This window comes from Ambystoma mexicanum, chromosome 1q (genome assembly GCF_040938575.1).
Source record: "Ambystoma mexicanum isolate Mex_15411 chromosome 1q, UKY_AmexF1_1, whole genome shotgun sequence".
NCBI classification, from domain to species: Eukaryota; Metazoa; Chordata; class Amphibia; order Caudata; family Ambystomatidae; genus Ambystoma; species Ambystoma mexicanum.
This window is the reverse complement of record NC_090922.1, coordinates 24,336,774-24,352,685: the sequence shown is the minus strand read 5'-3', so window position 1 is coordinate 24,352,685 and position 15,912 is coordinate 24,336,774. Positions and strand designations below refer to the sequence as shown.

At 46.2% G+C, this 15,912-nt stretch overlaps 1 protein-coding gene across 1 annotated transcript in view; it reads left to right on the top strand.

The window, feature by feature from the left end:
- Nucleotides 1-15,912, top strand: part of LOC138520946 (uncharacterized) — a 274,098-nt gene that overhangs the window by 172,008 nt on the left and 86,178 nt on the right. Inside the window, exon 4 of the mRNA XM_069633397.1 lies at nt 1,962-2,087. Coding sequence (XP_069489498.1) covers nt 1,962-2,087 — 126 coding nt within the window. The remainder of the gene's footprint in view (nt 1-1,961; nt 2,088-15,912) is intronic.

The window sequence follows — 15,912 nt, the reverse complement described above, 5'->3', positions numbered from 1 at the left end:
AGCTTCATGAGAACAGAAAAGACGTGAAGTTTGAAGTGCAACTGTTTCTAACTATGAACATATTGCATTAGCGCTATAAAAGTACTGTCCACTGTGAGCCAGTATGTCAGCTCTCATCAACAAGTTCTGTTCAACGGTGCTGTTTGTTTGCTGCTTGTGAACGTGGTACTTGGGTGTGAGAGAGCGTGCAGGGTGTGTGAGTGAGATTAAGGGACAGAGTAGGATAGTGTGATTGGGAGTGATTTTGAAGGATGACTGGCAGAGTGAAAGGAGGGTGACTATGGAAAAGGTGGAGGTGGCATGCAGTAGAGAGTGGAGTGGGGAGAGTAGTAGGCAGTAGGCTGTGCAGAGGGTAGGAGAGAGAGGAGAGGAGTGGTAAGGGGAGAGTAGTAGAGAAGGTAGTGGAGAGAAAGAGAGAGAGAAATGTAGGGAGTAAAATCAGAGGTTGGAGGCAGGCAGTAGAAAGAGAGAGAGGAACATTTAAGGGATAGAAGTGGGAGCATGGGGACGAGATGGGAAAGATGTTAGAGGAGTAATATGCAGTAGAATAGAAAGAAGGGAAATGAGGGAGAGAGAAGTTTAGGTTGAGGAGTACACAGGCATAGGAGAAAAGAGAAAGCTTTGCCTGGGTATTTGAAAGGCAACTAATCTGGTTTGAAAATCATTGTGATTTATGTATGACCACTGGATAGGATTCTCCTGGGAATTCACAGAGGGTGATAGCAAGGTCATCACAAACAAACAGGCTGCAAGGATCAAGTTCCAGACCATTTGCATCATCCACAAAGCTTTCTGGGGCCTGGGCCCGCACTACCTCCAATTGTCTCTTCCTAAATATCTTCCTTCTCTAGCTCTCCGCTCATCCACCTCCAACTCCAACTCTCTTAGGGTCAGACGCTTTTCCAAGCAGAGAGTGGGGGCAGATCTCTCTCCTCGGCTGGGGCCTCCCTCTGGAACAGCCTCCCTGTCTCTTTCAAACTTGAGCAGAACCACCTCTCTTTCCAGAAGCAACTCAAGACCGTCCTTTTTGCTTCCGCTTTCTCTGATGTCCTTGACTGCTCCGTGTGCTGGTCTCCTGGCTACCTTCTGAACTCGGGCCCACGCTCCTGCATGACCAGGTGTCCTCACACTGCCTCCGGGCTCCCCCTGCACTTAAGGGTCTGTACCTGTAACCCTATAGTCCCTTCTCACTGTGCTTATGAGCCACCCACTGGGTGCACTTATTGTGTTGCCTGTACTTCTCCCCTCCCCTCCTCCTGGCACTTCTCTGCTACTCCCCCCCCCCGCACTTGTGGGATCTGAATGACACAAGGCGTAGTAAGGTTGTTGGTTTGTCCTCCCTTTGTTTCCCCTCCTTGTCTTGTTGCGCCTAGAAACACTTGTGGGGACTTGTGGGAACGCACGTTATAAATGTCATATCATATCATTGCCAGATAGCAGAGGTTGCCAATCTCTGGTGGTAATCTTGTTGGGGGTTTGGGGACGTTCAAGCTGGGGCAGGAAACGCCCATAGGAGAGGAGAGTGAAACAGAGGAACAGTCCTTGATGAACTCCCTTTCAGAAACGTCAATAAACACCATTGAACTTCTCTGCGTTCTTGACACCATCTTTGAAATTCTCTAGTAGATGTTTAGCTTATCATGTTGAGATATGACAAATCTATGGTATCTGTACAGCTCTTTTAGAAAACCTAGAAATTAAAAAGTACTATTGGATTTGTTGAATGAGAACTCTTGAATGTGTTCATGTTTCGAGGTTTGTGCTGTATTGTGAGATTGTGCAACATTATGCTCAAAATGTATCATGATCTTCTATGATCTACTGCTCTTGGACTGTTCCTCACTCCTACCTTCGTTTGAATAAATACATGCTTTGCTTATATTGTGAAACATAATAGTTGGAAGAAACGTGAATGACAACCCATTGCAAGAAACAGCTAATTTCATTCTGGCATTCTCCAGTTTTATATCAACAGGGAAACTGATTGCAAGAAGGCACAGATCACTATCACTGTGTACCTAAGGCCTGCTCAGACGGAAAACATTTCCTCCATTGATGTACAAAGCAAAACACCTTCAATTATGCACGTGAGTATGCTGCATGTCTAGCCTGGGTGTGAACACGTGGAAGGTATTGAGGAAAACCTAAGTGGCATTAAAGATTCTGGGGATTGAAAATCTATCGATCTTTTTCACTTTGTTGGCAAGCAAAGTTACCCTTCATAAATAAACGAAGTCCTCACATTTTTTTGAGGTTCTGTTCTTTGATAAAACGTGACACATGATGAATTACATAATCACATGTTATCAAGAGAATAGCAAACTCTTATCAATGTGATGGCAAATATTTATAATGAAAAAAATGTAAATCTATTTTTACAAATATATCATGCTGTCATTTTTCAAACGGAGCTAGTTTTTACACTGCTAAATACTACAGGAATTAATGTAAGGTAAATACCGTTATACTACACTGTAACCCAAATGAGCCAATAGCGATCCAGTAGACTCTTACTGTCAGTATACGTTTTTTTAAAACATTTTGTTTAGTTTAGTTACAAAACTTTAAGCACATATCTTTATCACAATAACACCAGCTAAACCCTGAGGTGCAAAGGGCTGTGATCTCACTGTTTGGCTGTGGCGAGGGGATCTGACCTACGAGGAACATCTTTTTGGAGGAGAAAAGGCAGTGGACTGAGAGCTTGGAGGTGCGTGTGCCTGTACCTTGAACTTTCTGTGCTGGTCATCTTGTCACCTGACTGCACACCTGGTACTTAAGGCCGCCTCCCACGCCTTTGTGGCGCTAAGCCCTGAGGTGCAAAGGGCTGTAATCTCACTGTTTGGCTGTTTGGTGAGTGGGCGAAGTGGTCTAGTTGATCTATTTCCAGATTTCCATACTGCAGCCCAAAGGAATCCATTCAAATGGATGGTCCACAGCAAACATCAAGGACAAGAGCGCAATTAAAACGCTTGGGTAAGCAAGAGGAGACTCAAACAAAACGTAAAAGACAAACTCTGGTGAGCCACTATACCTCGTGTAGCTCCGTACTGGATTTAAGTATGGAGTGTAGCGCATGTGACCCCCAAGCTCTTATTGTTGATGAGGTCTCGGGATGTGCGATCGGCGATGTGGGATCGAGTGCACACGTGACTTTGCAGGAGGTTAGGGATGGGAGTGATGCGGCGCTCCCGAGGGGTATGGAACACCTGGAAATCAGTGGCTGCAACATTGTATTTACCGCCGAAGTGGGAGCCGAGGAGTGTTCCCTGGTGGGGGAGGTGATCCCGGAGTGTTCGCCGCGGCGTGAGGATGGAGCGGCTGCTTTGGTCTCCCTGCCGTCGGAGCGTCATGGGAGTTTGGGGGCGGAGCCAGTCACCTGTGTGGCACCGCGTGATGACGTGGCGGAGCAGTCCTCGAAGGGGGAGGCTGCAACCCCAGTCGAGGAGGTGGGCTCCTCGCAGAACTTGGTGGAACCGCGCTGCAACAGCTGCTTGGAGTTGGCCACCGTCCAGCAGGGTCTGCACGCAGGCCTTCATTCTGTGCCGGTCAGCGAAACAGCAAATGAAGAATGCGTAAATGGGCGAACGCATGAAAGCCAGGTAAGCTCCAGTGATTTGCGAGCAACTTTGGAGGTTCCGGATCACCATGAGACAGGTGACTCCGGGCATGTTGAGGATGAGGTGTTCACTGCTGTGCCCGCGGTGAATGCAGGTAGAGAGCACACCCTGGTTAGCACAGAGGATAGACCAGTAGTGTCTCTTGAAATGGTGGTGCCGGAGTACACTTCAGATCAGACATGTGGTGTAGGTGTACAGATGATTTCAGGAGGGGGATGTTATGCTGAGCGAAGGAACTCCTTAGAGGTGGTCTCATCTGTCTTGCAAAACCTAATTGAGCTCAACAAAGCTTGTGCTGATAAACTGATGCCAGATTCCATTCCGGAACTAAGTGGGGCGCATAAAATACCTCAGAAGAGACCGTGGCATGATTTAACGGACACAAACTGTGATACTTGGGGTGTTGGTTTCTACAAGCGTGCTAGAACAGCAGAGGCTGAGACATCTGAGGAGTCCTCCCAGTTTTCTGTGGGAAAAGTGGCTGAATCCCAGAAAAGGCTGGCTAACCCTCCCAATGAAGGCCAGGGTATAAGGTTGAGTCAGCCAAACCAGCGGCCGCATAAATCACATAGTGAGGATTCAACAGATGACTCTTCATCAGAAGACTCTTCTCTTGTGGAACGTCCGTTTCCTAAAATACGACAGAAGCGTTATGCCTCAAGGTATGCATGCAGCACAGGAGTCAAGGTCAAAAGACAATGGGAGCGAGGCAGCACCTTGTGTGCATGTGCCCACTAACGAGTTATTTTCATCACTGACCGCCGCCATGGCAATATCACTAACGCCGTTTACCAAATTGTATCAAGCAATAAACGACAATGTGAAAGATCTGTCAACACTAATTGCCCTCATGAACTCAAAGGTATTGCAATTAGAAGCTTTGCATAATGGACAGAGAAATGTGCAAGAAAACGTCAACCAGAAACTGTTGATTGGCCTCGCTGCAGTCAAGCAAGCAAAACACAACCACATGATTGATAAGAAATTATTTGCAGAAGTGGCAAGGGAAGCGCTTGCTCTCTTTCACAAGCCACATAGCAAAATAGGTGGCGACCCACCAGGAGGCTGTGCAGTTCTGCCGATGCCACGGTCTGAGCAGTCGGCGGCCCTCGACTTACCGCAAGAGAGTGTTTCAGCTGCAGAGTTAGTAGCATCTGAAAGGCAAACTAGCCAGCACGATCTGATCCAGGATGCAAAGATCGTAAGTACAAAAAATTCACTCGAGTGGTCGAGTGAGCCCCCTGAAATAGTAGACAAGGGGATTCACCAGCAGGTGGTAAGCGAGGTAGTTGAGCCACGGCAGATGGTGCCCAGGTCAATGAATGTAGCGAACCTGATAGCACGCTAGTGACCTCTTTTCACTCTGAGTTCTTACAAGCAAGAAGCACGGCAAATTTGGGTCAAACAGGCTGCCAAAGTGCATCAGGGTCAAGTTTGCCGCTGCCTGTGCCTGAAGTGTGTACAGGTCTTACAACAGATGCTGCAGAGGGGCCAAAATCTGCGGCCTTGTTTCCCTTCTTTGGCAGTACTGATGCTGCCCCTCAAGTAAATGTGGAAAGTAAGAGAGCTAAACCCCGACAAGCCAAGAAGCAAAAAAACATGCTGAGTCGTAAATTGAACAAACAAAGAGGTGCCCGCAAATTTCTACACAATATTAATGTGCTGCAGATAGTGGATGAATCCATTTCCACTCGCCTGAATCCTGTGGCAAATAGGGATCAAGGCAGCAACGTATGCCTAGAATCGATGCCCAGCTCTTCGCAAGTAGGTGCCAGCCAGATGACTGAAGATGAGAAGGTGGTCCAGGACGAGTTGATGAATTTGTCGGACTACGAAGATGGCGAAGACATTCTAGGCTGCTCGGCGCCGAGTGGGATTACTGTCCCTTGTAATCAGAAGGTGGCGCTGAAGGGACAGAACATAGATGTGGCTATGATGAATCCAACCTTGTGCAATCCATCAGAGAGACCTGACCAGTCAAGCGAAGTACCTGGAGTGGAGCATGGAAGAAGCTGCATTATAATCTTGCCTGAAGTGGTGGGGATAAAGGAGGACCAGACTGTCTGTCTGTCTGAGTCCGGTGTTTTACACCTTACAGGAAAAAAGAGAGAAGTTATCCAGTGTTCTACAAAGTCACCCTCCAATGAAGAATGCACCAATGGAAAAGGACAGTTTTAAGTCTAATTCAAGCCCTCGGTCTGCAGCCAGTCGGGGTCTGAGTAATGGTGCCCCAGCTCAGCCATTAGTGTTGGAAGAAAGAATGATCTGCACTAAAGGGCAAGCAGCTGTGCGCTCTACGCCCCACGCCTTAACGATTAAATTGATGTTGGAGAGAGTGGAGTCACAAGATAAACTAATCTTGAATCGTACCAACGTTGTAAGATTGCTCCATCATATGCTGCATTTACGTTCAGTAGGATCTAAGGACATAAAAATTGTGGAATTCCCCGATGAATTGTGCCATGACAAGGTTATTCTACACATTGAACCCAATATTATCGCCAACGCAGTCTTGGAGGCAGGGGAAGACCTTCTGACCATGGGTTTTGACATTTACAAAATAATGGAAAAGGTCCTTGAGAAAAAATGCGAAAACATTGGTGCCATAGGAACCAGGTTAATACCACAAGAGGACTTCCAGTACACAACAACGAGGAAGCAGCAACCAGAGAGTAGAAGATCAATCTCGTCAGTGCAAAATAGTAGAATGGATTTAGGTCCCAAGAGGGTACAACCGTGTGGCGAGGCTAACAAGAGATTGGAGTCTGATCAAAAAGTGAGTGTCCGGAAAAAGCCGAAGGGGAATGCATGGAACTCTTCCTCGAGGACTGGTTGACGAATATCTATGACGGAAAGGCATTCTCTAAATTCTTCTCTATCGAGCGGGCCCACCGCATCCCAGCTGGCAAAGTGACACCAGGAGCTCCACCACACACAGTAATTGCCACATTTTTTAACTATAGAGATAGGGACACGGTACTCCAACTGGCAAGATCGAAGGGCACGGTCACATTCAACGGATCCAAAATAGCCTTCTTCCCCGATTTCACCAGGGAGGTACAGAAAGCACGACAGTCATTTGACCCGCTCAAGAAACGTCTACAATCAATGGGTGTCAAATATGGACTGCTCTTCCCTGCCCAACTCAAGATATTCCATGGGGGCACGACCGTGCACTTCACCGACCCGAGAGAGGCGTGGAACTGGGCCGAACGGCACATAGAAGGGGACTGGAACACGGAGGGAAGAAGGAGGGATAGACGCAATAGTCCTCGCCCAGAACGTCCACCAGAACAGGGCCAACAGCAGCGGCCACAACCAGGAAATCCACTGCGGGAAGAAATATGAAATGGGTGCAGTCTTGGGCAGAAGGCCAAAGCTACCAAGCCTAGGAGCACCACAAATCTCTCACCCCCCACGCCAATCTACGCACGGAATACAACCAGGCCAGTGGCCGAACAGCCACCCGCCCACGAGCTAAGACTAAACTAAAGAAGTCTGCGACAGCACCACGGACAGATGCTGTGAAATCTACGAAGTTCATGTGCCACTGAGGGTGGCTTAGTTAAGGTTTACTTGTTCTGTTCAAATTTCTGCGACAGATACTCCAGGTTGAGTGGGAGTATAGGGAGGGGGGTTATGTAACACTACCGAGGCAGTAGATGCCGCCAGGGGAACGAGGGATGGAGTTGGGGGGAGGGGGAGTTCTTATTCTTGCTCTGGGTTTTGTCTTTATTTTTGTTCATGTATGGTCCGACAACACTAAATATTCACTCCTACGAACCCGCATCACACGGCGAAACAACAGACCGTGCATCTTCCCGGAATCCTACATATACAACCCAACAGTAACCCGCCCCCCAACCAGATGACGAATGCTAGATCTGATACAAAATCATTACGTCTCCTGACATGGAATGTCAATGGGTTGGGTAGTGGGATAAAACGCAGACTGGTCACCCAAGCGTTAAACAGGCAAGCGCCGGATGTGGCGTTGCTCACAGAAACACACCTGGCAGGCACCACATGCAACCTATTTAAACGCGGTAACTATCGCACAGCACTGCACTCGGGTTTTACTTCAGGCTCCAGAGGGGTCCTCATACTGATCCATAAGAAGCTGCCGCTTACACTTTCCAGTGTGTCACAGGACACAGGAGGCAGATTTGTGCATATGACAGGAACCCTATGGAATCAAACCATAACAATACTAGCTGTTTACGCACCACCCGCGCTGTTGCCAAATCTCATAGAAGAGATAACTCCCCTGATAGTACAGGACTCCTCAGACACACTAATTCTTGGTGGCGATTTTAATGATGTTATGAACCTGGGTATGGACCGTACACACCTAAGGGGCAGGAATCCCGGCACGCGCACAAGGCTAGCCACCTTCACATCAGCACTGGGACTGAGGGATGTATGGCGTGACCTTCACCCCGAGAATCGAGAATACTCTTTCCACTCGGGCGTCCATGCATCCCTCTCTAGACTGGACTATTTTTTCGTTCCAACCACAGAGGTGCATAGAGTACTTAATGCCACCCTACTCCCGCGTGGCATCTCTGACCACTCGCCCCTACTAATAGAACTATCAACGTCAAGGCCAATCCCTCCACCTTCATGGCGCCTTAACAACTATTACTTAGGCTTCCTGGAGCTTGTAGAACGTATTCAAGAAACCACAACCAAATACTTTGAACTAAACGCAGGGTCAATTGATAAACCAGGATTGTTGTGGGAAGCGTATAAGCCGGTATTGCGGGGAGAGATTATCTCCTGGACAACGGCGCACAAAAAAGCTCAAATGCAAAAAGTAAAAGAGGCTGAAGAACAGGTGGAACGTGCAGAGCGCGCACATCTGGCGCAAGACCTGCCTGAAACGAACCGAGCACTGGTCCTTGCCCAAATAAAAATGCACAATGTAGCCCTAGACAACGCCAAACAGGCGCACACCACGATGCGTGCCAGATTATATGAGACTGGAGATAAGGCGGGTAAAATGTTAGCCTGGCTGGAGCTCAGGGATGAAGGGCACAGACAGGTCAGGATGATCAAACCCAACAATTCGGAACCGCTGAGGACAGATCAGGCTATTGCAGAAGGCTTTGCAGCTTACTATGCAACGCTCTATGGGTCACCGGAAGCCCCCACTAACCTCTCTGTGTTAAATGGGATCACCCTTCCTAGCCTAACGGGCACACAGAGAGATCTAATGGAGGCAGCCATTACTGAAGAGGAACTAGGGTTGGCCATATCACAATTACACCCTGGGAAAACACCGGGGCCGAACGGCTTCCCGGTGGAGACATGGAAAAGGATAGAACCAAGTGCGATACTCCCACATCTCCTGCAGATGTACACACATTCGAGGGAGCAAGGACAGCTCCCCCCAGATCTAAGGAGGGCAACTATAATAGTGATCCCCAAACCGGATAGGCCTCCAGAGAAATGTAGTTCCTACAGGCCTATTTCGCTAATCAACACTGAAACCAAAATCCTGGTGAAAGCATTAGCAAATCGACTGCAGAAAGCTATCCCGTCACTGATACATCCAGACCAATGCGGCTTCATGCTCCAGAGCTCTACGTGTATGAATATACACAGACTGCACGCTGCACTCGAAAAATCCTCCCTCCTGCGAGGTCCCTTGGCGCTATTAGCAATAGACTTTGAGAAAGCCTTCGACTCGGTGCACTGGCCAGCAATGTGGGAAATAATGCGTCGAATGGGTTTCGGTGACCAATTCCTGGGATGGGTGCAGTTGCTATACAAGTCCCCAGAGGCCATGACCAGAGTAAATGGGTGGCTCTCGCAGCCATTTAGATTGGGCAGGGGGACACGACAGGGCTGCCCCTTGTCTGCAATGCTCTTTGCACTTGCCATAGAGCCGTTGGCGATTCTGTTAAGAGAATCACAAATGTGGAAGGGCTTCCGGTGGACAGATGATTGGGAGGATAAGGTCTCACTATATGCGGACGACCTGCTCCTGTATCTATCAGACCCCATAACCTCTTGTCCTGCAGTGATACGCTTAATGAAGGAATACGAATCCTTTAGTGGTTTAAAGGTAAACTGGTCGAAATCCACACTGTTTCCACTGAGAGAGATGGGTAGCGTAGGGATACAAAATTGCCCCTTTCGTATAGAAGTCGACCAGTTTTGCTACCTGGGGGTTCAGATAACAACAAACTTAAACGATTCCGTAGAAAAAAACCTCCACCCAATCATAAACCGCTTTGCAGAGGACGTCAAACACTGGAATGCCCTGCCACTGACCCTACTGGGGAGAGCAGCACTATTTAAGAGGATGGCACTACCTAGATTCCTGTACATACTCCAAAATGCCCCGTTACACATCCCCAGAAGGGAGTTTCACAAAATCGACAGAATCCTCCGGAAACTCCTGTGGAACAATGGACACCCGAGAATAGCGCTCCACATCCTGCAGCGTTCCATCTGGGAGGGAGGCATAGGATTGCCGCGTATACAGACGTACTATTGGGCGAGTCAGATGGAAGTAATAAATGACCTATTACACGGCAACCCCTCCCTACCTCACATTAAATCTGATACCCTGGATGGAGTGAGCATAACACCATTAGAGTCCCTATACCACAAAACTAATATCAACACTACCAAAACAATGGCGGCTCACCGGGCATTAATCTGGGCAGAGGCGCATAAACATATAAACTGGGAAGGGAAAACCACACCGGTGCAGCCACTGTGGGTAAATAAACACATCCCTAAGCTGGACAGGCTCCCAAAATGGCGGAACTGGATAACTGCGGGAATAACAAAAGTGGGGGATGTGATTCGGGACGGGGGAATTGTGCCATTTGAAGGGTTGGTGGAGGAGTTCAACCTCCCTGTCACTGACCGATACCGGCATATGCAATTAAGTCATGCCCTACAGCGATACTTGCCTGACCTGCGGGACATGGCAGACTGCACCCCCATAGAGAGGAACCTGGTCCTAGATAGCATAGACGCCAAAATCACCTCGGTGATGTATAATGTTCTCACCTCGTTTGCCACACCGGAGCTATCGAGTCTAAAGTCTAAATGGGAAAGGGATGTGGGAGAAATACTGCCTGAAGACTGGATAACAATCCTAATGTACCCGAGAGAAACCGCCATTTCGGCCAGATTACGCTTTGTCCAGCTCAAAATCCTGCATAGAGTCTACTATCCAAGGGTGGCATTGTACCGATGGGAAAAAACCACAGACCCGAACTGCCTGCGCTGCCACCAGGAAGAGGGCACCTTTTTCCACATTATATGGGGCTGTCCGCGCATCACGCTATACTGGCAACACTGCTGCGATACACTCACTAAGTTACTGGGTCAGACTGTGCCCAGAGATCCGAAATTGATGTTGCTGGGTGTCGAGGATGAGGGTGAGATGTCTCGCACTGATAAGCTACTATTTGCAACCACCACGGCACTGATCAAGCGCAACATTGCCAAGCTATGGGGTTCGGATGTAACCCCTGAGCATGCACAATGGATAGATGATGTAGATGCATGCATTGCGATGGAGCGAAGAGTATATGCAGCCAGAGCATGTCCTGGGAAAGCGGGGAAAATCTGGGAAAAGTGGGAGAACGCACAATAAGACTTTTGTACGACACAGGCCTGTGGCCAGAACGTAATTGAAATGCAAGAGTGTACAAGTAATTGTTAACATATCCTTACGTTGTTGAAAGATGGACCTTATTTTCTTTTGTGATGTTCTTGGCTGTTGGACCCCTTCAGGGTCATTGTTCTTTTTTGTGTATTATGCAATAAAATCAATAAAAGTGTTTAATCAAAAAAAAAAGAAGTGAGTGTCAAACTGAGGCCCCTGGACAAAATTCAAATTACATTTAATAATGGAAGCCGCCTGGACGAAAGTGTGCCTAGTGCAGGAGTTGTCGCAGGGGGATCTGAAAACACACAGGATTGGAAATGGCTGGCCAAATCATTGAATGAAAAAGCACAAAGCTAACGGCCACTGAGTGGAAATTCACAAATGTGCACGTTTGCATCATGGAACACTAGAGGCTTTCTTCATTTGTTAAACACTGATTGGCTGCAAGATTTACATCTGGTCTGCCTCCAAGAAACATGGATGAGTGAGATGCCAGTCACCTCGGAGTACGAATGTGCCTTATATCCAGCAATCAAGGCTGTGAAGGGGCGCCCGATGGCCGGCTTGTTAACCATGATTAAACGGTCATCGGGTTACCGCCTGTTAAAATCAACTAACTTTACTTCTTATATTCAAGTTTCGGAGATTGGCAAAAAGAACTACATAGGGAGGGAGACAGAAGTAATTCAAGTGATCAATCTGTACTGGAACCATCAACGTACGGGAACCTACCCCTTCATCGACCAACTAACGACGATCATCGACAACTTGCTGGGCTTGAATAAAAGAGGTGGAGTCATTGTTTGTGGCGATTTAAATATTGAATTCACCAAGTCTGTTAACCCGGAGAAAGACCAACTTGCGAAAGATTGGTTGGAAGAGCTAAATGCAAGAGGTTTTACAATGTTGAATGGAAACACGCAAGGCGATATCCCGGCGAGAGCAACGTGGCACCGAGAAGGTCAAGCGTCAACTATTGACTACATTTTTACAACTAATGACCTGCATGCCAGGATAACCTTTTTCAAAATTGTACCCATGAAAAACAGTGACCACGAAATGTTGCAGTTAAAACTTCAAGTCGCTGACACTGACCAAGCTTGCAAGTGGGTACCCAAGGTGTTGGCTCAATCAAATTGCCTAAGATTAAGACTGCAGGAACATGAGGTGTTAACGCTCTATAATCAATTTAAGGGCCTGCCGGAGGAGTTAGAATATGCCTCATTACTGCAACAATTTAAGGCCAAAAACATTGGTCTGAAACAATTGTTGTTCCAGAAGACTCACCACTTTGATCTATCAGTGATGCAACGTAAGCGTTTGATGCGTGCCGAGATACGACGAAATAACCAAGGCCCGGTGATGGAAAGGAAGCCGAAAAATAGAGCTACCAAGCAAGCCTATAAGAACTGGGTAAAAAGTCATAAATACCAACTTCACCAAAATGATGCTGAGGCTATGATGAAAACCCTCTCGAACAAGAACAGCGGTGAGTTTTGGCGCCTAATTAACAGATTGGAAACATCACAAGAAGCTCTACAAAGATGCTTGGTCTCCGAGGTAGAGTGGGTCAAACACTTTACGACCCTATATAACAAAAACTCGACCAATGAACCCTTAAAGGTGGTGAAGTCTTCATCATGGGAGTTGCACTTCTCAAAAGAGGAAATTCGTGAAATTATTGTGAAAGCAAAAAACTCTAGGGCTCCTGGACCCGACGGGTTAACGAATTTCACAATTAAGCAACTCCCAGATCTCTGGGCAGACTTGTGCCTTGACTTGTTTGAGAAAATCAATTTGCAGCAGCAAACAGCAGCATCTTGGAAAACAGGGATAATTGTCCCAATTTTTAAGAAAGGTGACAGAACATCTCCCAAAAACTACCGGCCAATAGCCCTGCTAGACGTCTTAGGCAAGATCTATGCTTCAGTCCTACAAAAAAAACGAATTACCTGGGCCCATTCTGCAAACAGAATCGACAAAAGACAAGCAGGTTTTGTAAAATATGTGGGCTGTTCCTTGAACCTACTTATTTTAAACCTGCTAAAGATGGAAGCGCTACGAACGAACACTGCAGTTTATCTCGCCTTTGTGGACTTCTCTTGCGCTTTTGACATGGTTGATAGAGAGCTGCTATGGCATATGTTAAGATCGTGGGGCTGCCCTGTTGGGTTGCTGGAGGCTATCAAAGAGCTACATGCAGATACGTCAATTTCTATCCACCTGGATCAAACGGGTACCCTGTCGTCGCAGATTCTGACACATAAGGGGGTGAAACAGGGATGCCCGTTGGCTGCAGCAATATTCAGTTTATTTATCTCAGACATTGGCGAGTCGATAACCGCGGTGCAGTCTTTTCCACCTAAGCTCCACCTTTCCAAGATGAGTTGGATTCTATACGCTGATGACTTAGTTATTTTAGACGTAACCCTGATTGGGTTACAAAGAAAATTGGAAGCAGTCCAGGAGTACGTGGCTATGAACAACCTGAAAATCAACGTAGCTAAGGGCGAAATTCTGGTGATGCACAACATGAGGAACAAACAAAAGGCAAAAGGTCTGAAGTTCCCATGGAGGTTGGGTCCCGAGACGCTTCGCATTACAAACAGTGTAAAGTATCTGGGGATGACATCAAATGCCAGCATTTGTGACGCTCCCTGGGTGCATGATTCAAAAAGGAAATGCGGTCAACTTGCAAACCAGGCACTAATTCTGCATAAAAAGTTTGGTAAATTCTCCTTGCACCTTTGAGAAATTTTTACGAACTGAAAGTTGCACCAATACTAACATTCGGTGCAGAGAATGCGTTGGGATGTTCATCTAACCATTGGTCTTCGTTAGAACATGTGTTCTGGACCAAAGCCTTAAGCCTTCCCCCAGGTATTTCAACTGCGTGTATAAGATATGAACTGGCTTTGATCTCTTTGCACGCACGGATTAGTTGGAATTTACTGGCACTATATCGAAAAACCAGACCTGAAGAGGGAATTTTGCAATTTCGTGTATTACGCAACGTACCATCCGATGGAAGTGATATTGCTTCCTTGTGGGTAAAAGATTGTAAAGATCTACTGCTGGAATATGATATCAGTGTGGAAACACTCCAAACAAACCCCTTAGCTGCAAAAACCAAGATTTGGCGAACAGATTGGGAAGTAGGATGTAATGAGAGATCTGCCGCCAGAGCTATGAGAAATTCCCCAGCTGAGTCTAGAGGATTTAATGTGCTACAAAATGACCAGCAGCGATTTCCGAATCCTGGAGCGCGGAGACTGTTTCTGTTGTTTCGTTTAAACGCTCTACAAACCAAGGATCAGTCCAGTCATTGGGCGTGTAATGCAGACATAAATCTCTGGTGCAGATTCTGTAAGAGCGGATCGGAATCGTTTAAACATCTGGTTTTGTTTTGCTCAAAATTGAGGGATGAGCGAACTGTCCACTTGGCACACTGGAATGAAGACCATCCGGCGCTGGATGCGGATGACTGGTGGGGGGTGAATGTGGAATGGCACCGATACGAAGCTAATATTGCCCTTGACATCTTTTTTAGCATGTATTGAAGAAAAGCTAAAGGCCTGGCAAGAAAAATAGGAAGTGAGACTGAGTCGTAAATAGGATGACCAGGATCGTTTAAATGAATCGGCCTAAGAAGATGGGGTGGTGTGGTAAAGAACGTGTGTGATGTGGATTGGGGATTTGTTGATTTGTCATTTGTGTAACATTTTAAAGGATTGTGTTTTAAACCAATAAAATTAAAAAAAAATTAAAAAAATAAAATAACACCAACAGTTTGAATTTATACACCTTTTCCCATAAAGAAAAATAAAAGAAATGCATAATCATATGTTCAGAAATATATAAAAATTCATTAATTTTACAAGCAATATTTCTACGCAATCATCATATGTGAATTGATAAAATATAATTGCAACAAAGACTCAATTTTCTTTATCGCAAGATTCCATATTGAATAAGCAGCCGCAGTAATCACAACGGATTGAGACCCAAACAATGTTGACCAAAATTGATATTTGTGAATATTATATATACAACTGACATACCCACAATAGCCCATCAAATAACACACTGTCATAACTGGACAGGCGGTAAGCATGTGTCGACTCATTTTGATATCTGCTTGACAAAGCCTACCAAGGACGTCTTGTGATAGAGAAGCATGCCATGAGCTTAGATATTCTTTGGTGGGCAGGATGTTAAATCGGAGAAATAAAGCGCTACAGTTCCACACTGCAAGCTTTGGTTAAGTAGCTACATAGTTTATTTTATTACCCAGAAAGCTCTGATAAGAAAACTGTCTCTACCTTTTATAATTGTGTAATTTTTCGATGTCCGTGGCAAGATCCCACTGTTGGGTTCTAGATTTCATTATCTTTTCGTAGTCAGGACTATCGTCAAAGATTTCAAATTCAATAGCCAGATTGGCTAGGTGGTTAGAAGTGGATTTTTTTTTAATGTTTTATTTGATTTTATGTCAAACAGGTTACAGCATTTCCATTAGAAATTAACAAGCAAAAAAATGGTATTGTCGTTAAACAAAAACAATTATAATCCAATTCCACATTTCAACAACATTCTTGTGAACTTTCCATTTGCATTTAACTTCCATTTAGAATATCAATAAACGCTGACAGTGAT